At 55.8% G+C, this 20,244-nt stretch overlaps 2 protein-coding genes across 6 annotated transcripts; both read right to left on the bottom strand.

The window, feature by feature from the left end:
• Positions 1 to 3,108: 3,108 nt before the first annotated feature.
• Positions 3,109 to 7,906, bottom strand: NRN1L (neuritin 1 like). Of its 4 annotated transcripts, XM_037816099.1 has the most exons (5): positions 7,783 to 7,888; positions 7,104 to 7,328; positions 6,895 to 7,006; positions 6,410 to 6,787; positions 3,109 to 6,009 (listed from the first exon to the last, which is right to left on the bottom strand). In XM_037816099.1, exons 1-4 carry the CDS (start codon positions 7,853 to 7,855, stop codon positions 6,502 to 6,504), a joined length of 696 nt encoding a protein of 231 aa, XP_037672027.1. In that variant the 5' UTR covers positions 7,856 to 7,888; the 3' UTR covers positions 3,109 to 6,009; positions 6,410 to 6,501. The 4 variants fall into 4 exon arrangements, with proteins under 4 accessions (XP_037672027.1, XP_037672028.1, XP_037672029.1 ...); XM_037816100.1 differs by lacking the exon at positions 7,104 to 7,328 and having other exon boundaries at positions 6,895 to 7,027; positions 7,783 to 7,906; XM_037816101.1 differs by lacking the exon at positions 7,104 to 7,328 and having other exon boundaries at positions 7,783 to 7,893.
• Positions 7,907 to 8,249: 343 nt separating this feature from the next.
• EDC4 (enhancer of mRNA decapping 4) lies at positions 8,250 to 19,512 on the bottom strand. 2 transcript variants are annotated; one of them, XM_037816303.1, is made up of 29 exons: positions 19,001 to 19,190; positions 16,675 to 16,831; positions 16,166 to 16,277; positions 15,772 to 15,871; positions 15,330 to 15,519; positions 15,082 to 15,229; positions 14,895 to 14,999; positions 14,464 to 14,573; positions 14,297 to 14,380; positions 14,109 to 14,204; positions 13,919 to 14,021; positions 13,619 to 13,799; positions 13,443 to 13,515; positions 13,229 to 13,320; positions 12,965 to 13,152; positions 12,755 to 12,873; positions 12,510 to 12,660; positions 11,765 to 12,198; positions 11,575 to 11,679; positions 11,333 to 11,485; positions 11,212 to 11,248; positions 10,929 to 11,106; positions 10,664 to 10,819; positions 10,435 to 10,550; positions 10,170 to 10,335; positions 9,900 to 10,086; positions 9,591 to 9,810; positions 9,025 to 9,188; positions 8,250 to 8,784 (listed from the first exon to the last, which is right to left on the bottom strand). In XM_037816303.1, exons 1-29 carry the CDS (start codon positions 19,143 to 19,145, stop codon positions 8,592 to 8,594), a joined length of 4,263 nt encoding a protein of 1,420 aa, XP_037672231.1. In that variant the 5' UTR covers positions 19,146 to 19,190; the 3' UTR covers positions 8,250 to 8,591. The 2 variants fall into 2 exon arrangements, with proteins under 2 accessions (XP_037672231.1, XP_037672232.1); XM_037816304.1 differs by lacking the exon at positions 19,001 to 19,190 and adding an exon at positions 19,238 to 19,512 and having other exon boundaries at positions 8,592 to 8,784.
• Between the last annotated feature and the right edge of the window lie 732 nt (positions 19,513 to 20,244).

Below are 20,244 nucleotides of genomic sequence, written 5' to 3'. Positions count from 1 at the left end.
TCATACGCCTCTATAGACAGGCAAAAGCCAGCCCCCTACACCTCCACAACCCTCACCCAAGCATAGCTTCCCTTCTAATGGTCATGTTGGCCCTCGCCTCTTCTACCCAGGCCAACCCCCACCAGCCTTGGAAATGGACCTTGGCACGGTGGGAAGATTCCAAGATTGTGCAAACCCACGTTACCGCAGGACGCCCTTCCTTCGTCATCTACCCCTGCGACCTAATCCTGTTCCCGGAGGGCACACCTTGCCTTAACCAAGCCCAATATTACATGTGCCCATCCTCAAACCCTGGGAAACAGTACTGCAATGCTCCCAACCAATACTACTGTGCATACTGGGGGTGTGAAACATTAGCCACTACTTGGAAGCCTTACGCCCCTGATCATTACCTAACTTTAAATTGGGCCCCTTTTGGTTGCAAGCCCCGTGACCATTCCATCAATCCTTATTACGATAAATATAATTGTCAAAAACTAAATCTCACCGTACAGCTCCCTACTGATCCCTCTTGGCTATTCGGTCGAACCTGGGGCTTCAGAATCTATTTGGAAGGAGTCGACCCAGGTTCCCTTATTTTGATAAAAAAGGAGGCTGTACTAAAAAACCCCTCTGCCATTGGTCCTAATAAAGTCATTAACCCCCTTTTTCCACAGCCCTCCAGCCGCACCTCAGCTCCAACCAGCCGCACCTCAGCTACAAACAACGCATCGCCAACCCCATCACCCCAACCTTTCCTACCCCCCTCTCGTTACTCCTCTCCCCTCCTCGGCCTTATCCAAGCAGCCTTCACCTCAGTGAATTTCTCCAACCCCAATCTTACCTCCTCCTGCTGGCTTTGCCTCTCCACCTCCTCCTCCCTGTATGAGCCCGTCGCCTCCAACCTCTCCTTTTCAGAAAATGCAGAAGACAACCCCTCGGAATGCAATTGGAATACCTCTGCCGTCCCCCTAACCTTTCATTCGGTCTCCTTTACAGGAAAGTGCATCCGCCCTCGCTCAAGTAACTCTCCCAACCTCACAGCTTGTGCCAACTACTCATCTCCCAGCAGCTCTGCCAAGTTTCTTATTCCCCACAACTCCTCCCAATGGCTCTGCTCCTCTACAGGACTTACCCCCTGCCTTAATGTGCAAACCCTCAGTACAACTAATGAAACTTGCCTCCTAATTGTCCTTATCCCTAGGGTCCTATACCACAGCGAGGAAGACTTCTTCCTCCGCCTGGAAAGAACTGCAGCTCCTGCCACTCTGCAAAAGCGAGAACCCATCACCACCCTCACAATTGCCTCCCTCCTAGGTCTTGCAGGCGCTGGCACCAGAATCGCTGCATTAGCCAGTCAAAGCTCCGCCCTAACTCACCTCCGGGCGGCTGTTGACGAGGACATTCGTCACCTACAAGACGCTATTTCCCATCTTAAAAATTCTGTCAATTCCCTCTCTGAAGTCGTGCTCCAAAACCGCCGAGGTCTCGACCTTCTCCTCCTCAAAGAAGGAGGCCTTTGCGCCGCCTTAGGAGAAGAGTGCTGTGTATATGCCAATTCCACAGGTCTCACCGAAGACAGCCTAAAGAAGGTCCGAGAGGGACTAGAACAACGCAAAAGAAACCGTGAAGCCACCAACTATTGGTCCCACATCTTTACCCCCCTCCTCCCATACCTCCTCCCTCTCATCAGCCCCCTACTAATGATTATTCTAGCTCTCACCCTAGGGCCCTGCATTATCCGCAGAATTGTCCAGCTTGCTAAGAACCAAGCCAATGCTGTCTTTTCATCATTTGTGCAAGTCCAGTATCAACAACTTGCCTCCACTGAAGAAGCTGACCCTCCGCAGCGTCGCCACCCTCGTCCATCCCGCAAGCAGCGAGGCCCCTCTCGAACGCCCGGGCGCCACACCAACATCGAGCTCCAGCCTCTCTGACTACCATCTACCCCTATCCCTTCCCCCACCTCCCCTTTCCCTCATCCCTTGGCGGATCTCTCCGGTAAGCTTCTTCCTCTAATTAGAAAAGAAGGGGGAAATGCGGGACACTGTTATCGAGTTCCGACTTGGCGGGCCTGGGCCAGGGGAACTGATCAGCCCCTAGGAAAGGTAGTGGGGCACGGGTGGTAGCGCCCTCCACGGCCCCCCGGGCCTGAGAAAGTGGAGCCGAATGCAGGCCCCATTTCCTCACCCCAAAGTACAACCGTTGGGGAGGGCTTGCCCGAGAAAACACTCCCCCCCGTGCCTTACCCGCACCCTCCACCCTCTTCGTTACCGGAGCAACTCCCGCCCCTTTTCAAACAACCTCCGCGCCCTCTCAGAACCAATCCAAGCCTTTAACCCCTACAGCTACCCCGCCCTCTAAACCGCCCGATATAAGCTTGTATTCTCCCCTAATAAACTCTCTTGGCTTCCTCACCCTAAAAGAAACGTGTCCCGCCTGTTCCTTCTCGCCACCCTCCACACCTTGCACGCCACCGCCGGGGACCGGGCCCAGTCCCCCGCCTCGCCCTCGCCTCCGGGAAAGAGCCCCCGCCGCCGGTACCCTCCGAGCAATCCCGAGAGCATAGGATTTAGCAACCGGCCGCCACCCCCCCCCCAAAAGAGTCAACAGCGACAGCAAACCTTGAAGACATCAAGTTGAGTGAAATAAGCCAGACACAAAAGGACAAAGATTGTATGATCTCACTTACATAACATAACTAGAATATGCAAAATTATAGAGACAGAAAGTAGATTACCAGGGGCAGGGGTGGGAGTGGAGGATGGAGAGGTAATGCTTAATGGGTGCAGAGTTTCTGTTTGGGGTGATGGAAAAGTTTTGATAATGGATGGGTGGTGATGGTAGCACAACACTGAAAACGTAATGAACCCCAACTGAATTATATACTTGAAAGTTGTTGAAATGGGAAATTTTATGTTGTATATATGTTACCATAATAGAAAATTTAAAAACACAGTACAAAGAGCAAACCCTAATGTAAGCTATGGACTTTAGTTAATAAATAATTACAATAATATTGGGTCATCAAATGTAACAAATATACCACACTAGTGCAAAATGTTAATAGGGAAAATTGTATATGGGGGTGTATATGGGAACTGTACTTTCTACATAATTTCTCCTTAATCCTACAACTGCTCTAAAAAGTAAAGTCTATACCCCTCCCCGCAAAAGACACATTATTATTGTTACCATTCACGATGACTTCTCTATAGAATCAGAACTGTTTCGCTACTTTACAATTAATCCAAGTTTAAGGAAAAAAATAGATGCTCCAGGTCACTAGGAGATTGTAACCTCCCTCCAACTTCCTCATTTCAGTCTGTTCATTTATTCAACAAATCTTTATTGAGCACTTACTTTGCTCCTGGAACTATCTTCGATTGACTGTATAAACCAATGTTGTACTTTGAACCTTAAAAAAAATGCCAATAAAACACTATTTTCTCTGTTTTATGTAGTGGGGTCTCATACAAGATTTTATTAAAAAAAGAAAAACTTTTTGAATTGTTTCCAAAAGTCAAGTGCAATAATTAAAGCTTGGAGCTAAACAAACTCGTGATATAATCCCAGGTCTGACCTTTCACTAGCTGTGTGACCTTAGGCAAGACAACACCCCTCCCTAAACCTCAAATATTTATCTGTAAAATGGAGATCATAATCCTGACTCAGAGTTGTGAGGGTTAAAAGTCATAGAGAATTCCAGGGTTGATGAGGCACAGAAACCCATATAACAGCTCCATTTTATAGACATCCAGCAAATTAATTCAAGAAATATTTATTGAGCCTTTACTGTTTGCACGTCTGGTCCGGGCTCTGATGAAGAGCCTGAGACTCTGAGGTGAGGAGGTTATATTGATGATGAACAGGGGACTGGGACTCAGGACATCCAGCTCCCAGGCTCTCCCCTAAACAAGAAGCTATTTCGTGTTCACAGAGATGCAAGGCTGAGGAATACCATCACCGCGATCTCCGGCCTGGGCAGTTGTGCCCACAGTTCAGCCAGGTTGGCCATCAGCCCATCCCTCCCCTCCAGCTCTGGATAAAACCCACAAAGCCTTTAAGCCCCTGGCCAGAGAGCAGATTCTCTCTCCTCCCCCTTTACCCACTCAGGTCTCTCAATTCCAGGGGAGAGCAGGGACTTAGGGAGCAAAAACCAGAGGGAATTTAGGTCATAGCAGGAGGATGGTAATCCCTCTGATGACTGGCCAGAGCAGTAGGGTCCCTGCTCCTGGAAACAGACTGCTCCTGCCTAACTACCTAGAATGGCTCAGGGAAGACCCTTGTGGTCTAGACCCCAGTATCATCCCTCCCAGAAGTATGCCCATGCTGTGGTGGCTGCCCCCAGCTTAGAACTCCTCCACACTGGGACCATTCACTGTCTAAACTCTCACTGACTATAACACTTCCAGTGCTGGACTGAGACATTCTACCTTTCTTTCCACAAGTGTACCCTTTATGCCCAGCCCTTGGCTGTGTGCTGGAGACACAAAGAGGATTTTGATAGGATTCCTGCCTTTGGGGAGCCCACAGTGTGGTATTCTAACCTGGATCCACCAAGTGACAAGCCAATGCTTTCAGTGCTGAGACAGGGAGCCCAGGAGCTGAGTGGTCCGATGGGGGTTTCTGATCCAGCTAGGGGTTAGGGTCAGGAAAGACATCCTGGAAGAGGAACAGTAGTGGGAGTTGGCTAGGAAGAAATGGGAAAGGGTATTTTGAGCACAGAGAATATGTGTATAAAGACCCAGAGGTATGAAAGAAAAGTGTAGTAGTTCAGAGTTTAGCGTGCTGGGGACAGGACAAAGGGGCCCGTTTGAGGGAGAATTTTCCTGAACTTTCTCCTTTAGGTGATATGAGAAGATGGGTAATGACTACTTGGGAGAGAGAAGTGGGGTTAGAAGTCCAGGTAACTGAAGCACAGGAGCAAAGTTAGAGGCAGGACAGAGATGGGGAGTTCATTGAGGCATCTGAGCTAGCTAGAACAGGAAGCAAAGGTAAGGTAGGGTTCCTACACACCTGGTGGAAATCTCTGGAGGTACCTATCACCATGGAGCCTAAGCACAGGTCTCTCAGGCCTGACTGCCCTAGAGGGAAGAGAGGGTAATCAGCCTCCTAGCATGGGCTTTAGGGTAAGCCTGGCCTGCCAGCTCTGAGCTCCCTCCATGCCCTCCCTCCCAGCTCATCCCTTTGGGCCCCTCTTGAAAAGCTCTCTCCAACTCAGCCCTACTTCTCCTCCACCACCTCCATCACATCCTTACCTCCTATCACCCCCTATGTGAGTCCCCCTTCTCTGAAGCCTCCCCTAACCCCAAGGATTTGGTAGCTGACTCCTCTGTACTCCCAGAGAGGGTAGTTTCAAGGGTGGATTGAATAAACTGTGGGCAGAGCTGGCTTATGTACCAACTTGTAGATAAGGAAAAAGAACTCAACATCAGGATCAGTTTTCAGTTTAGAAAGTAGAGAATCAAGTGAAGGAAGCAAGAGTTGTTAGAAGCCAGTGAGGATGCCATGGCAGGGTCCACACAGATCCTGGGTGATGGACTGGAAGTGGGTCCTGCTGGTGGCGGTAGAGAGTAGAGGACTGATCAAAGGAGGCTTGGGGACCTGGCTGGTCCCACACACTTTGCAGCCTCCTCTTTCTCTCAGTATTCTGCCCATGCTGATTCTTGCCCCTCCTCTTCAGCAGAATGAACAGGGCTCCTCACACACCACACACCCTCAGGTCACTGCTTCCAGAAAGCCTTCTGCGATTGTGCTGACTTCATGCTGCACACCTCTTCTCAAAGAACAAGCTGTGGAACCGTCGTTGTGACCCCAGTTTCTGCAATTCCAGGTCATGCTAGGGATTTGAATGTGGATTCCAGTTGGGACGCCCCACCTTCTGGAACAGTCCCCCTTCAGATGAACTGGGACCCCAGTAGGGGGACAGGACTGGGCACAGAGTCTGAGCTGTGACTTGAAGGCTGAGGTGGCATTTCAGCAGAGGGCGCGGGTGAGATGGTCAGGAGCCTGGAGGCTGGAAGGAGCCTAGTGAGGGGGAAGGACCGTTTGGGGTTGGGCTCTATCACTTTACCTGGCCCCTTGGGCCTAGGATAGGGGAGGCTCATTAGGGGTTCGAGGCTGATTCTGGCCCCGCAGACCCCTCCTGGCTCCCAACTCCAGCCAGCGCGGAGTACAGAGAAAGGCTGTGCGTTCCGGCAGATCTCGGGTATCCATTGGAACTCCTGGGAGCTGCACGCTCTGGAAAGCTCCGCGCCGCCGCGGGGAAACGGGTGTTTGTGACGAAAAAGACTGGGTCCCCTGAGGCGGCTCCCAGCCCCGCCCATCCCACGGACTCGTCCTGGGGCTCGGCCTCTAGGAGCCCCCACCCCAGTCAAGGGGGGCCCCAGAGGGGAGAAAAGAAGGAGCTTAGTACAAATATAAATACCTTTAATGAAAGTCGAACGCGCTCTGCAGAGGCCCGACGGCAGCCGCCGGGGCAGAGCTGGAGGCGGGGGCGCTGCTACCCGACTCTGGTAGCTATGCCAGAGGCCCCAGGAGGCAGGCGAGCGCCAGAGCTGCCGCCAGGAGCCGGGGGTCGGGGGTCGAGACGGGGGCGGGAGCTGTTCCCAGCAGCGTCTCCTGGTTGGTCTCGGGACCCGCGCCGCGCTCCCAGACGCGCACAGGGGCGCCGCACAGCGCGTGCAAGTTATCCGGGTGCGGGGCCCTACGAGCTTCCTGCTGCAGTGACTCCCACACGGCGGCCGCCTCCTCCGGGCAGCCCGATAGGACTTGCCAGGCGCAAGCGTGGAAGTCATTCCAGGACCTATTAAGAGCGTGGAGTGAAGGGGATTAGGCAGGATTGGGGGAAGGAAGAGGTTCAGGCCCGGAGGGTGGCGGGGGTCCGGCCGCCGCTCTCGCATCTGGCCATACCTGCAGACGGTCTCCAGCTCGCCTCCGCGGCCCATGCCGTCCCCCAAGCGAATGAGACACTCGGCAAAGCCCTGGTATATGGTGTCACAGCGGCCTGAGACGGCCACGGCTGCTGCCAGGGGAGGAAAAAGGACTGGGGTGGGGAGGGGGTGGAGAACAGTTGATAGGACGAGACGGGTCCGCCCCCGAACCCCCAACGGCTTGTTTACCTGGGAGGGCTCGGGAGACATGACTCAGCGTGAAACGGGCCCCCAGGGAACTGAGGGGCACGTCTGGGGATCTCCTGCCTTGGCCTCCTTCGAGGCCGGACCCGGATATATGCGGAAGGAGGGGTGTTGCATCCCACGAATTGGCTCTTCCTCCGAGTTTCTGGGGCCTCAGGTCAGGTGAGGGTGGTCCGGGTGAAGGAGCTGACGTGGTGGAGGGGGGCGGGTCTGGGGCCCCAGGCAACATCTAGTCTCCCTGCCGCCTGGATGAATTTCCCGTGGCCCGCACCCCGCTTCCCCAGGACAAGTGTTTTTCGGATAGGGCCAGGGAGGATAGAGAGGAGTAGGGTATCCGGCCTGGCCCTCACGGAGAATCTTGGAGATCCCGCAACCAGCTATGCTCTCAGGTCCTTCCCCTTTACCGAAGGGCCGCGGAATTTTGGGGCCCTTCCTCCGCAACCGGGATCAGTTCGCCCCCCTCACTTTCCGTCCTGAAGCCGCTGGCACCTATCCCTCGCGTTATCCCTTCCCTGGAGCCCTCGCACCTCCTCTCCACCCTGGCTCCCAGAGCTGAGGAAAGCTGAGCTTCCTGCTCCCACCGACACCCCAGAACTGGCCGGGCCAGGAGTGAGAAGAGTGCGATCCCGGCAGGACTGGCTGGGTCCCCGACGCCCGCACTCACCGAGTGGCAGCAGCAGCAGCAGCCCCAGGGCGCGCGGCGGCCGGCGGCGGCGGCTATGGCAGCAGCAGCGCATCGTCGGGGCTGTGAGCCTAGTACCTGCGCTATCTGCTGGGAACGCGGCCCCCGGGCCCAGCCCCCGGAGAGAGGGGCCGCGATTGGCTGAGGCCCGGGGGCGGGACTCCGAAGCCACCCCGCGGCTCCGCCCCCAGTGCCCAGATTAGCAACAAAGTGATCCCAGAGAGAAGCATCCAGGGACACAGGTTAGTGCTGAACTGGCCCCAGGACCTTCGCCCTAGAGACAGAGGGTAGTTTCTAGAAGGCAGTCGTGCAGATAAGGGTCGATGCCCAGCCCTGGGTGGGTTACAGTTGGCCTAGACAGAGCTCCACATAAGATGAAGAGAGGGGGCAGGGAACAAGGAGGGCTGTATGAGAGTCATACCAAAGACACCAAAAGCACACACACTGTATTTTATTCCAAAAGCATTTAATTGAATTTCTCAATGTTTCTCAAAAACAGAAAGATCCAAATTGGAGGTAAAAAGGAACATGGAAGATTCAACTCAAGTGGCATCATAATCCCAAGGTCAAGCTCCAGGCATGGCAGAGCCCAAGAATGCACAATGCCTGCCCTGGGCCCAGCCTAAAACTGCTGCTTACCAAAACCTGTGGACCATGGCCAGTACCCACCCCTCCTCCCCCAAATACCCCAGAGGTGGGGCCCTGAGTAGGTAAAGGGTAGACACGACCCTGCCTTGGCCTGTCTGCTGGCCTCTGAGGCCACCCACCCCTGGGCAAGGCAGGCTTGACTGCTAAGGGAGACTGGGGGCCACAAGGCCGTGGAGCATGAGGCTGAGGCGCCGGGCTGCTTTGCCCAGTGAGTTGTGTGGCTCAGCCTGCAGGAACTGGAAGAGTTTCTGGCGCACCTGAGCCATGACAGAGCCCATGTGGTCCCGAGTGATGGGGTCACTGTGGTCCAGGTGCATCACAGCCTCCTCCAGGTAGCTGGGGGTGGGGGAAAGGGACAGGTTACAAGTGGGCACCAGCAGATAGGAGTGTCCTCTGGTGGCACCAAGGCCCAGAGGACTACTGTCCAAGGAGGCCTCCAAGTCTGAGAAGGGTGGAGATGGAGGGGCTTGGTGGTAAGTTAGGGAGGGGAGTCAGGCAGGTGTGGGAGTCTCTGCTTTGCACACACCCCCTCCCCACTTGTAGCCAGTCCCTCGGCCTCTGGCTGTACCCACTCACCTGAGCTTGAGGTCAGTTCGAGTGCCAAGGTCAGAGGCTAGCTGCTGGATGAGGGACAGGAGCACGGGCTGAGAGAGTGGGCAGGGTGGCTGCCCAAAAACCTGGGCTGGGTCCACAGTCTCACACACATACAGCACCAGGTTCAGGTCAGCGGCTGTCAGGGCCTGACAGAAGAACAGGGGAGCAGTATTTAAAGTTGATGCTGGGATTGAATACCTGCTTGTCTGTGCTGAGTGTGGCCTGGAGAGTATGACCATAGAGTAGGGGGCTGAGAGCTCCGAAGGGGAATAGTTAAGTGTCCAGAGAGGGTACTGTAGGGTTGAGTTTTTAGCCTAGGGAGTCAGGAAAGTTTTCCAAAGAAGGAAAGTCACAAAGCAAGGTGGGCTGAGGTAGGAGGAAAGGGGTCCAGGCAGAGGGAACAGCAGGGGAAATGGCCTAGAGGCCTAAGAGAACCAGGAACTGTCCACTGGTGCCAGAAGGCCTGGCGTCTGATGGGCAGAGTAGAATACTATATGGACCTTATCAGGAAACACCCGACCCTTTCCTGGGCCTAATGCCTGGCGTACCTGCTGGAAGGCCTGATTGAGGTGGCCCTGCTGCAGCAGCTGCAGCATGTGGGCTTGCTGAGCCTGGCAGTCGAGGTGGGCAGCAGGGACAGGTGTGCCAGCAGCTGAGCGCATGGCCTGCATGATGCTGGAGGCGACAGCAGCCTGCTGCTCCTTGAGTGCCACACTCACCTCACCTTTGACAATGCGCTGTACCTGGGCTAAAATGGACTCCTGCAGGCTGAAAAGGGAAGTGAGCGGAGATAAGGTGGAGAGGGAACCCAGTCTGACCCTAAACCCACCACCTTGCCCAGTGCCCCCTCCACACACCTGCCCATAGCCACGTGCAGCTGGTGCTGCACCTCAGCCCGCACGCTGCTGGACACGGTGGCCGCCATCTGTTCAGTGGCGCTCTGCAGTGTGCTGACCAGGCCCCGCAGTTGGGCCAGCACAGGCTCACGTGCCTCCTGTTCCCGTGCCTTCCGGCTCTTCATGTGGCTTTCTAGCTGCTGCAAATCTGAGAGATGACCATAGGAGCAGTGAAACGGTGATGGGGGAAGAGAAAGCCCCTCCTGCCTTCAGTCATATGACCCCACTCACATTCCTGTGTGCCCAGGCGGAAGCTATCATTGATCTGCTGGAACATGGCCTGGCAGCTCTTCTCGAAGGCAGGAAGCACCACGCTCTGGAAGGCTTCACGATAGGCAGCTTGCATTGGCCCTTGTAATGTGTCTGCAGCGGCTCGGGCAATGGCATCTGTCAAGTTCTGGGGGTAGATGAAGGGGCCAAGTTGAAAGCCTGAGCTCAACCTGGCCTGGCCAGGCCCACCAACCCCCTCGCCCATCCAGCTTGGGCGCTATAGCACCTTGGACTTGAGCAGCTTGGAGATATTCTCTTTCATAGTGCCCTCTACAGCTGTAAGCTTGGTGGCAACTGAGCTGCTCAGCTGGCCTGCCATGGGCTCCAAACTTCTGGAGACACCTAGGGCAGGGGGAGGTGGGGGAAGCAGGGTCAGGAGAGGAAGTTTCACAGGCAGGAAGCCCATCTACCCCCTCCGACTGCCTGCCCAGAGGAAGCCCCTGTGCAAAACTCACATGGAGGCACTGTCTTTTTGATCTCATCCCGTATACTACGCTCCAGCCGCCCAGCCACAGCTGAAGACAGTGCCTGGGACAGGTGCTGTGTCAGCTGCTCCTGTAGCTGCCCACCCCGCTGCTGCCCCTCGGCCAGTGCCCGCTCTAGCCGCCGCTCTGTACTGTAGCTAAGAAAAAGGCCTGCAGCAGGTCCCGTGCCCCTTCCTCAGCCAAGATTGCTGCCCTTGCCCCCATGCCATGCTGTGCCACCTGCCCACAAGGATACGCTCCTGCTCATGCCGTGTCTCAAGGGCACGTTCTACGTGGCCCATGACGGTGCTCTGCAGGCCTTCAAGTTGGGTACACAGACGTTGCAGCAGCTCTTCTTGGCTGTGCCGCAGCTCTACCAGCTCTCTCTGCTGTTGCCAAATTAGTGCTGGCCAGTCCTCAGGGGGCTCTGCCACCTGCCAGTAGCACGGACAATCACATGATGCCTGTCCCACACATCAGAACAGGGAATGGTCCCAAACCCTCCCATCCATCAGCAGGAAGGGCACTGGCTTACTCACCTGGTGCTCTGTGAGCCGGGATCCCACAGCCAAATCCCTGCCATAGGCAAAAGCACCTCAGGCCATGTCAGGCAGCCTGGTGACCACTTACCCCACTCCCTGGCCCATGGATACCCCCTACCCATCATCCTTCTTGCCCTTCCTCTTCAGCTTGGGTGAGGCCCGAGGGGATCCCTTGGTCTTCCAGTCTTTGGCAGGCAGTCGTGGAGTGGAAACTTTGGTGCCAAAACCCCCTGAGGCAGAGGCTAGGCTGGCTACCTCATCATCGTGGTCACTGTAGGAAGAGGAGAGGGGTTTAAGTGTCTGTCCACTAGCTGGTCCTCCCTCATGAGGGGAACGGAAGTAGTGTACAGAGGCACCTACCTTTGCTCAGCACTGGTGTCCTGGCTGTCATGTTGCTGTAATAGGTGATAAGGTGGCCGGTGGAAGGCCAGACTCTTGTGCTTTTCCTGGAGGCCATTCCTGGGACTGGGAGGGCAAGCTGACTCAGCAGTGGATGACTCCATCTGCAGCCTCTCCCACCAACTCATGTCCCCTCTCCCAAACTCCTCACCTCTCTGCCAGGCTGCTGCAGGTCTCACGAGTAATGTCAGGTGCTGTAGGCCAGACCTGACTGTCAGGGGCCACAGCCTCCTGGGTTAAGGCTGCCTCCAGGAGGGAGGGGGTACTGTGCCGATCCCCATCCCCAGGGCCTCCATCCAGGCCAAGCTGGGGGCCAAGCTCAGGTCCTGGTCGGGGCCGTGGGGACAGCAGGTGTAGTGCTGAGGCGGCTGAGGCCATACTGTCTGGCTCAAGACCCTCAGCAGCAGAGGAGCCAAAGCCACGGGACAGGGCCTCAGATGCAATCTCAGGGATGTCCTGGGATAGGGCAGTGGAAGCCGAGGAAATAACATCAGGGGAGCGAGTACGGCTGGGAGATGCCTGGGGTAACCCCAGGGGCTCCACCTCCTGCAGCTCCAGGGACAATGCAGATGCAGCAGTGGGCACCTAAAGTGGGCCAAAAATGGAGGCTTGAGTGGTGGGAGGAAGGAGTGTGGGGAGCATTGAGACAAGGCATTGGTATTGGCGTTGATATGGGACAGGATAGTGGGGAGGCAGAATATAAGTCAAAAATAGGTTCACAGCCAGGGAGGAGAGGAGATGGGGAGAGGGAGGCTAAAGAGATGCCCTCCGGGGAATATGGAGCACCTCAGGCAGGGCAGGACCAGCAGGTGAGGTGCTGTGGGAGAATGCTGCCAACTTTCCTTGCTGCCATCCACTTGCTACCCTGTGCACTTCACACACACCCACACACGCACCTGCCCAGGCCCCTTGGTAGTCAACTTGTCGGCTGGGCTTGGGAGCAGGCTGGGCAGGAGGCTGCGTGGGCTTGCCTGCAGGCTGCTGCTACTCATTGTCAGATTACCATCCAGCTGCAGCTTTGGGCTCAAGGCAAGCTCCTCAGGTGGTCTGGTGGTAGGAAGGCAAAGGTGTCAGCTTCAAGAGCTTAGGGTATCACCTGGCACTAGCTCCTGCCATCCCCTAACTCTAGACCTCACCTCACCTGGGCAAGGAGGGGTCTACAGCTGAGGTGTTGCTCATGGCAGACACAGCTGTAAGAGAGCTGCTGCTGCTGCTGCTGCTGCTGCTGCTGCTGCTGCTGCTGCTGGGGGAGGTGGTAATCTGAGGAGATGCTAAGAATGAGGGCTGCGGCCTGTGGGTGAAGTATCCCCAGGCTCCCTCTCCTGGGCCCCATGCCCCTCCCCTAGCACACCTGCTGTAGGGAGGTGCTGGGGGTCATGAAGGCGTCAGGGGTCATCAGCTTGGGCTTGGTCTCGCTGCTTAGGCTGAGGAAGTCAGCGGGCGCAGGCAGTTCCACGATACGGCGGAGGTCAGGATGGGAGCCGTGAGTGGCTGACCCCAGGCCCTCAGTGCCCAGTTCAGGCCGAGACTCTCCAAATGCTGTGGGGAATGCTGCCACTTGAGTTGGGTCCCAGACCCTAGTCAGTCTAACCTGCTTTCCTCTAACCCTACTCACCAAAGTCCTCGTGGGCAGTGTGGGTGGGAAGCGGTGCCACCACATCAGGGTTCAGCTGTGGCTGGAAACGGATCTGCACATCTTGCAATGCCCTGCAGGAAGAGAAGTGGGAGGAAAAAAAAAAAAAGGGCTCAGAGGGGCCAGGGTAGCAGCTCAACAGGGAGAGAAGGCATACAGACGGGGAGAGCACTGGTGGGACCCCCAACACACTCACTTGGTATGCACACAAAACAGCTTGATGAGCACACCGGCTGCAGACTCCATGGCACCGGCTCCGTGGGTACTATCTGAAAGGGCAGCATGGACAGATAAGCCCCTGACCCTCTGTGCCTCAGCAACCCCCCCACACATTGAGAGACGCACCCCCCCTCCAGCCCTGAGGTAGCTCACCAGCCCCGAGGCTGTCATTCTCCTCCTCAGCAGGCAACACCTCAGTGTGCCGCAGCCGGCAGCGACTCACAACCTGGATACCAAAGCTCAACACAGGGTGGGTGAGCAGGAACTCAGAGATGGAGCTGAAACAGGCACGGCCCTCCTCCTGGTTTTGCAGCAACTCCATCACGTAGAGGACCTGCATAGGCAGGGCATGCATAACTGAGCCCCGAGGTGGCGAGGGCTGTGAATGCGCCACACATCCCTGCCCTCCTCAACGATGCTGGCTCTGTCCAGGGGATCACCACTGCAACCTACCTTCCGTTGCACATCACTGAGAATCAGGTATTCTGCTGACAGGTCCAGGCAAACTTTAAGGCTAGGGGGCACACTCACAGAACTGAAGATATCTGGAGAGAAGCTGAACATGAGGCAGGGTGAATGAGACTGAGAGGGTTGGAAGAACCCACCCCTGCCAGCCCTGCCCAGGTCCCCAGGCCACACCTACCGAATGGTCTGCAGGCAGGTCCAGGACACTGTGCACCACATCTTTAGCTCCCGATTCTGGTCAGCGCCAGTAATAAGGAACCTCCAGAAAGGGACCCTGCAAAGCCACAAGGCACTGAGTGTCTGGCTGGGCCCCTGCAGGGAGCTTATGGTCCAGCCCCGCACTGCCAGGCCTGCCCACTCACTCACTCAGGGTCCTGTTTCTTGTGGTTGTCACAGAACAGGAGACAGGAGAGAGGATGTCCATCATGAGGCTTCCACTCATGCAGACACCTATAGGCAGGCAGATGAGGGGCCTGCGTGAATGATCTGGTTCCCCACCTGGGGGGGTCTCAGTCCCTCAGGCCCTGCCTCACCTTGGCTCGTCCTGCCCCTCAATGTAGATCTGCCAGAACTTGACGTAGCCATCATGGCTGGCAGTAGCCAGTACAGTCCCATCAGGAGAGAGGGCCCCTTCACTCAGACACTAGGAAAAATCCAAACAGCCTTACTTTGCCACCTGACTGGAGATAGGAGCAAGCCCTTCCCAGAGAGGGAGTGAACTGGACTGACCCACTGTAAAACCATGTTTGTGTGAATGACTGAAAGAAAGGGGAACCATAGAGAAGACCAGACCCACAGAACGTAGCCAGGTTAGACTGAGCCCCAGAGGTGAGTGCCACTTTGTGCTCAGAAACCCCGTGGGCAGTGTCAGTAAGGCTTCCTGAGCAGCAGCAGGTCCAGGGTCTAGACGAGGGACCCAAGGGAGAGCGGGGAGGGCAGGGGAGGCAGTCAGTTGCAGGCTTACCGTGCTGTGGCCTTTCACTGTGATGAAGCCCTGCGTGATTTGGCTGACATCCACAGGCCAGGTGCTGTGGCTGGAGCGGAGCATGTCCAGGTCCCACACCTCAGCCTGGAGGGTACAGGAAGGTGAGTGTTCCACCCATGCCTGCGCCATGGCTACTCTGTTCCCGCCCCCATGCCCAACCCCTCACCCGGTCTTCATGCAGCAGGGCCACTGTTGGGCTGCCCTCCTCGCAGCAGTCCTCGCTCTCCTCAGGGATGAAGGGGCACCAGATGATCCTGCGGAAGTGGTTCAGTGGTGTGCCCTCTGGCTGCCGGATGTGGACCAAGATCTCTTCTCTGGGCAGAATGTTAAGGGCTAGATAGGGCAGGTGGATGAGGCCGTGGTCTGGCAGCCCCAGCTCCACCCACCTTTCTTCTGTTTCCCAGAAAAGGATACTGAATTTTGCCATTAACCAGAGCCAAGCGCCATACAAACAGGTTGCCTGCCTCGTCCAGGCAGGCCAGCTGTGGGGAGTTGAGGTGTGCGAAGGCCAGATCGGCCACACTGCCTGTGAAGCCCTTGAGCAGGGTCCGCTCCGAAGTGCTGACACTGATCACCCGCACCATTGCTGAGCCATTATTGGCAGCTAGAACCGGGAGAGCAGTGGGTTATGAGCAAGGATCCAGGCCCAGGCAGCAGCAGAGAAGCCCTGCCCTTGCCTGCCTCATGGCCACCATCACCATCTCAAGCTTGGTTGTCCCACCTGCTCCCAAGGCCTAGCAGAGGGTGAGGCCGCACATACCAGGCTTCCATAGTGCTCCTATGTCTGAGAGGTCTGGCAGGTACATCTCTGAGGCCTCTAGCAAAACACCTCTCCTGTTCCCCCATCCCTACTCACCACGAATGGCATAAGCCAAGAAGGAATTGGACACAGCAATCAGGTTTCCATAGTAGTACTTCTGCTCCCAGTCGTACTTAGCCACAGGCTGGATTTTCACCTGAGAACAGAGGGTCAGGAAAGTTGTAAAAGCTGAGGGCTGGGACACTTCCCCAGAGCCCAGGTGGTCCCCCGCAACCTGGTCTCTGGGGATAGGAGAGGCCACAGTTGCAAGCCCAGCCACCCAGATCCCACAGAGGCTTGGCAGCCAACCCTGGCTTCCTGAGACTGGGGCACCAGGTGTTTATCAAGGTGGTTCCCATAGGAACTGGCAGCACTGAGGGAGGGAGAGAGCAAGGGGAGAGGCTAGGTGGGTTTCCAACCACCACACATGCCACAGCATTCTAGTGCCCACCTTGTTGCTCCCTCGTGCCTTGCTTGAAATGCTAGAGTCACTGCTGGCCACAATTTCCACCTCCTTGGCCAAAATCCCAATGCAGGTGGAGCTGTCATCTCCTGAAAGGCAGCTGTGGGAGTCAGGGAGAGGGATGCACAAGTCTTGTCTCTTGTTTACTGGAATTCTTGAAGGGCAGGGTTGAGGAGGAAGACATGGCCACCCTAGTGAAGGATGTCTATTCTCTAGTGTCCCCAGATCCCAGACCCACAGCCCTCCTTGCTCCTTGAGAATGGGCCTACTTCGTTTTTAAACTAGGTACCCAAACTGCAGATCCAGGCCAAGCCTTTGAGCTTGTCCTCACCCTTCATCCTAGTGCAGGCTAAATGAGCTTAAGTGCTTTACCCCATGTCATCCCGTGCGGGGCAGCAGAGGCTGCTGTCCCCTTTTTCGCTGTATCTCATGCCTGCCTTCAGCCAGCAGTTGCCCCAGAGATGCCATCACCATCATGCCACCCCCCAGGCACTCACATGACTTGCTTCTCCTGCAGGTTAATGAGTGGCATGGTCCGGAGATTAGGCTTGCTTGTCGAGGACCCATCACCTGAGCAGAGGGGGTCTGGGACCAGGAGCCCATTGAGGTCCCCATTGTAGGCGCTGGATGGCCGCTGGTTCTCTGCACTGGGGCCTGGGGAGGGGGGGGCAGATATGGCCACCTGATGAGGTTGTCCCACCTGCCCACTTGCCTCTCCTCCTGCAGAACTTCCTTCCAGAACTTGGAGGTACTCTAGGAACACTCAGCTGAGTGAGTCATGTCTGTGGGGAGGAGAGTGACACTTGGCCCTTTGTTCATCTCTCGTTCCATGAACATTGATGGTGAACCCAATGTATGCTGAGGCCAAGGATAAGCACGAGGCTCTTCTATCAGGGGGAGTGGCCACAAGCCACCAAGGACCCTCTGAGGCCAGTTAATATTCAGGTCCAGGTCAGCACAGGGGGACTTTGCACATGAGGGAGGCATGAGACTTGATAGAAGAGGTGTCATCACAGCTGGTGTGGACAGAACACACAGGGATGGGAGAACTAGGGGGAAAACAAGGCTGCAGAGGCCTTGGGTATGATGCTGGAGTGCTTAGATGCTCCCTGTGGGCAGTAAGAACCACAGAAGAGATTTAAACAGGAAGGTGATGTGATCAACTCTAGTCAGCAGGCTGACTGCTCTACGGCAGTGTGCAGGATGGTTGAGAGATATGGTTGACAGTCTGGGTGTGAGAATCTAGGTTCTGAACCAAGGTGGTAGCAGGGGATGGAGAAGAGAGGATGGTCACTATGCCCTAAGGCACTGAAGAATATCGATAAGATGTGTGAATGAGAAAGGAACAAGACTGCTCCACAAAGAAATGGCTTGGAAGAAGCCACCTTGGGCAGGCAAACTCAGTAGGAATGGATATTAAGGGGTTGGACAAAGAGGAGAGAAACTATGGGATGGGGTATGAGTCAGGAAAGACAACATTTCAGTTATTTGCCACTGTCTGGGTCTCAAACATCCTCCTATGCTCAGGCACCACTCCCCAAATTCCCAGGTGGCAAGAAGACTAAGGCTCCACATTCAGGGATACAGGAAGTTTCTATGTTCGAAACAGTCTGGGGTCTTACAAGGTGCCGCAGTACGAGGAGATAAGTCAGAGCTAGTTGGCAAACAGGGATCAAGAGTCAATCAATAAGCAAAGGAGATAAGAGGAAAGCCCCTAGGTCATTTCACTTTGATCAGAGTGCCCTTAGCTACTTAGGGGTAAGCTAACCACTTTTCCTCCCAGGCCTGCCTCCAAGAGGACAAACAAACAGCAGGCTGCACAAGGTTGACCATAGCAGGCCCTACCAAACCTCTTTGGAGTCTAATCTACACAGCAGCTGATGAGCCAGTCCTGCAGATAGTCTGAGAGGCCCAAGCCAAGCCCATACCTAAAGGAAGCACATACTCCAGGCCTGGGGCAAAGGGTTTCAGGCAGGAGACTGATTCTCTCAGGGAGTGGGGGTAGCTAAACCCACCCAGAGCACTAGTTCCAGCTCCAGAAGAAGCTATCTCAGCCTCCCAGAAGGTGCAGGAACAGGGTCTGAGGAAACACCAATTCTCAGGTCTGGCCACTGCACACCCTTAGCCCTATCACCAGTCATTCCTTCAACCACAATTTTTCACGTGTCCCTGAATCTACCAGGAACCTTTGGTGCCTTCCTATGTGTTATTTCCTCTTCGTGGAATGCCTATTCTGACACTCAAACTTCTATTATTATAAAACCTAGTCTAAACGTTGCTTCCTCTCAGATCTGCTTTCAGGTGAAGGCAACCTGTACTCTCCAATTCCCTCCACCCCCACTCAAACCATCACCACATCACATAACACTCCTCTCTTTCAATGATAACAGTATTAAGCTACAACCCTGTTAGCTCTTCTGTGTCCAGGTGTTCCCTGAGCTCTGAGGTATCACTGCATGCCCAGGTAAAGTTTGAATGAATGGAAACAAATTAGGGCTTGCAGAGGATTGTAGCCTAATTTTATTTGGGCCATGCAGCCTGTGATATGCCTTTATCTCAGAAAAAAACACAGAATCACGGGCAGGCCTTTCTAGAAATTAGTTTCAGAACGACAGCAGCCTTGGAGTTCGCATTCCAGAGGAAAGGGGGACTTGCAGGTGGGGACTGGAGGCTCCTTAGCACAGCGCCTAGGTCCAGGCCTGAGTCCCAATGGGGCTGTGCACCATGGGAAATGGTAGGGGCGACAGGCCAGTCTCAGGAACACTAGAGACATTGGGGCCAGGACACCAGAGGGACCAGGAGGATTCACGAAAAGAGCCTCACCTTCAGCACGAACGCTGAAGGACGAGGCAGAATGGCCCGGCGCCGGTACGGGGCAGGGCCGCACCCGGCGGTCTGCGCCCTTCACCAGGCTCGCAAGACTCCGACTCAAGTCTCTCCTCGCCAGCCAGGAGGATCCAGAGCCCATCCTGGGGGACCTGCGGGCTCTTGAGGGCGGCCAGGGACTGCGCCGCCTTTCTGCCCGCCCGCTGAGAACCCACCCCCGCCGTTCTCGCTCACCACCCGTGGGCCGGTCTAGCTTGAGGATGTCCCGCAGGTGCTGCGTGGCGTCCTCAATGTCGATGCTCGCGCAAGAGGAGGCCATGGGCCTGGCCGCGGGAGCCACGCCCGCCCTGAGTTCGTTCCGCTGCCTCCGCGCCCCGCCGCGCCCCACCAAGCCGCGCCCGGAACAGACGGCGGGACGCTGGTCACTACACTCCGTCCACCCGCTGCCCGCAAACTGCCGCCCGCGTCGCGTCCCTGAGCACCGCCAACCCCACCAACCGCCTCCACTTCCGGCCCACTGGAGCTTCGGCTCCCGGAACATGAACGAGGCGGAGAAGAAACGTTCCGGGCTGGGGGCGGATGTCTCGCCCCTTTCGGAACGCGTCCCCACTGCGCCTTTGGCCCCGTGCCATCGGGGTCCCAGGGAATTCCGCAGGGCTAATGCAGTGCAATGGCTACATACGGAGTCGTCCCAAGCCCTACGCGCCTGAGGAGATCGAGCCCAGTCTGACCCCACTCCCAAGCGCGGACTCTATGGTGGGCCCCGTACAGGGTCAACTTGGCGCCTTGCTGGCAGTCCCTCAGACCCCCAGGGACAAGCTTACCGGGCAAGAACCTGTTTTCCCTTTAAGGAAATGTGTTGGTATAACTCAAAGCCTGAGGGGACCAGCGAGGTCTTAGATGGCAAAGGCAGGAAAATGGTTCCACCACAAGGACCAGTCATTGTTCCCTACAGCTCCAGCATCCCCTTGCCCCACCTGGCAGTCTCAGGCAGGAAGAAAGAAACCATAGTTTACAAACACCTCTTTATTTCAGACATTTCAGGCACAGGTACATGGAAGAAGCTGTATTGCAGATTTTATACAGGGGTGGTTTAAGAGGTAGCAGGCATCTACCTCTCCCCCACCCCTAACCTCCCTAAGTACACAGCAGCCTAGAAACCAGTTCCACTGAAATCTCCTAATTTTGATGTTCTTTCAACAGCAGACCACCCAGCTGTGTCCACTGTAGCCAGGCAACCT

Source organism: Choloepus didactylus, chromosome 22, assembly GCF_015220235.1.
Source record: "Choloepus didactylus isolate mChoDid1 chromosome 22, mChoDid1.pri, whole genome shotgun sequence".
NCBI classification, from domain to species: Eukaryota; Metazoa; Chordata; class Mammalia; order Pilosa; family Megalonychidae; genus Choloepus; species Choloepus didactylus.
Note: the sequence above shows the minus strand (reverse complement) of the source record. Positions and strands in the feature narration are given on the sequence as shown.

Bases quoted from the DNA above. Each gene is read 5' to 3' on its own strand.
- NRN1L (XM_037816099.1), bottom strand. From the start codon at position 7,855: ATGCGCTGCTGCTGCCATAGCCGCCGCCGCCGGCCGCCGCGCGCCCTG. The intron at 7,329-7,782 runs GTGAGTGCGGGC...CTGGGGCCCCAG, and splicing joins GCTGCTGCTGCTGCCACTCG to ACCCGCCCCCCTCCACCACG. The intron at 6,788-6,894 runs GTATGGCCAGAT...CGCTCTTAATAG, and splicing joins GAGCTGGAGACCGTCTGCAG to GTCCTGGAATGACTTCCACG.
- EDC4 (XM_037816303.1), bottom strand. From the start codon at position 19,145: ATGGGCTCTGGATCCTCCTGGCTGGCGAGGAGAGACTTGAGTCGGAGT. The intron at 15,872-16,165 runs GTGGGCACTAGA...CTCTGTTCTCAG, and splicing joins AGGCACGAGGGAGCAACAAG to GTGAAAATCCAGCCTGTGGC. The intron at 8,785-9,024 runs GTGAGTGGGTAC...CCCCACCCCCAG, and splicing joins CGAACTGACCTCAAGCTCAG to CTACCTGGAGGAGGCTGTGA.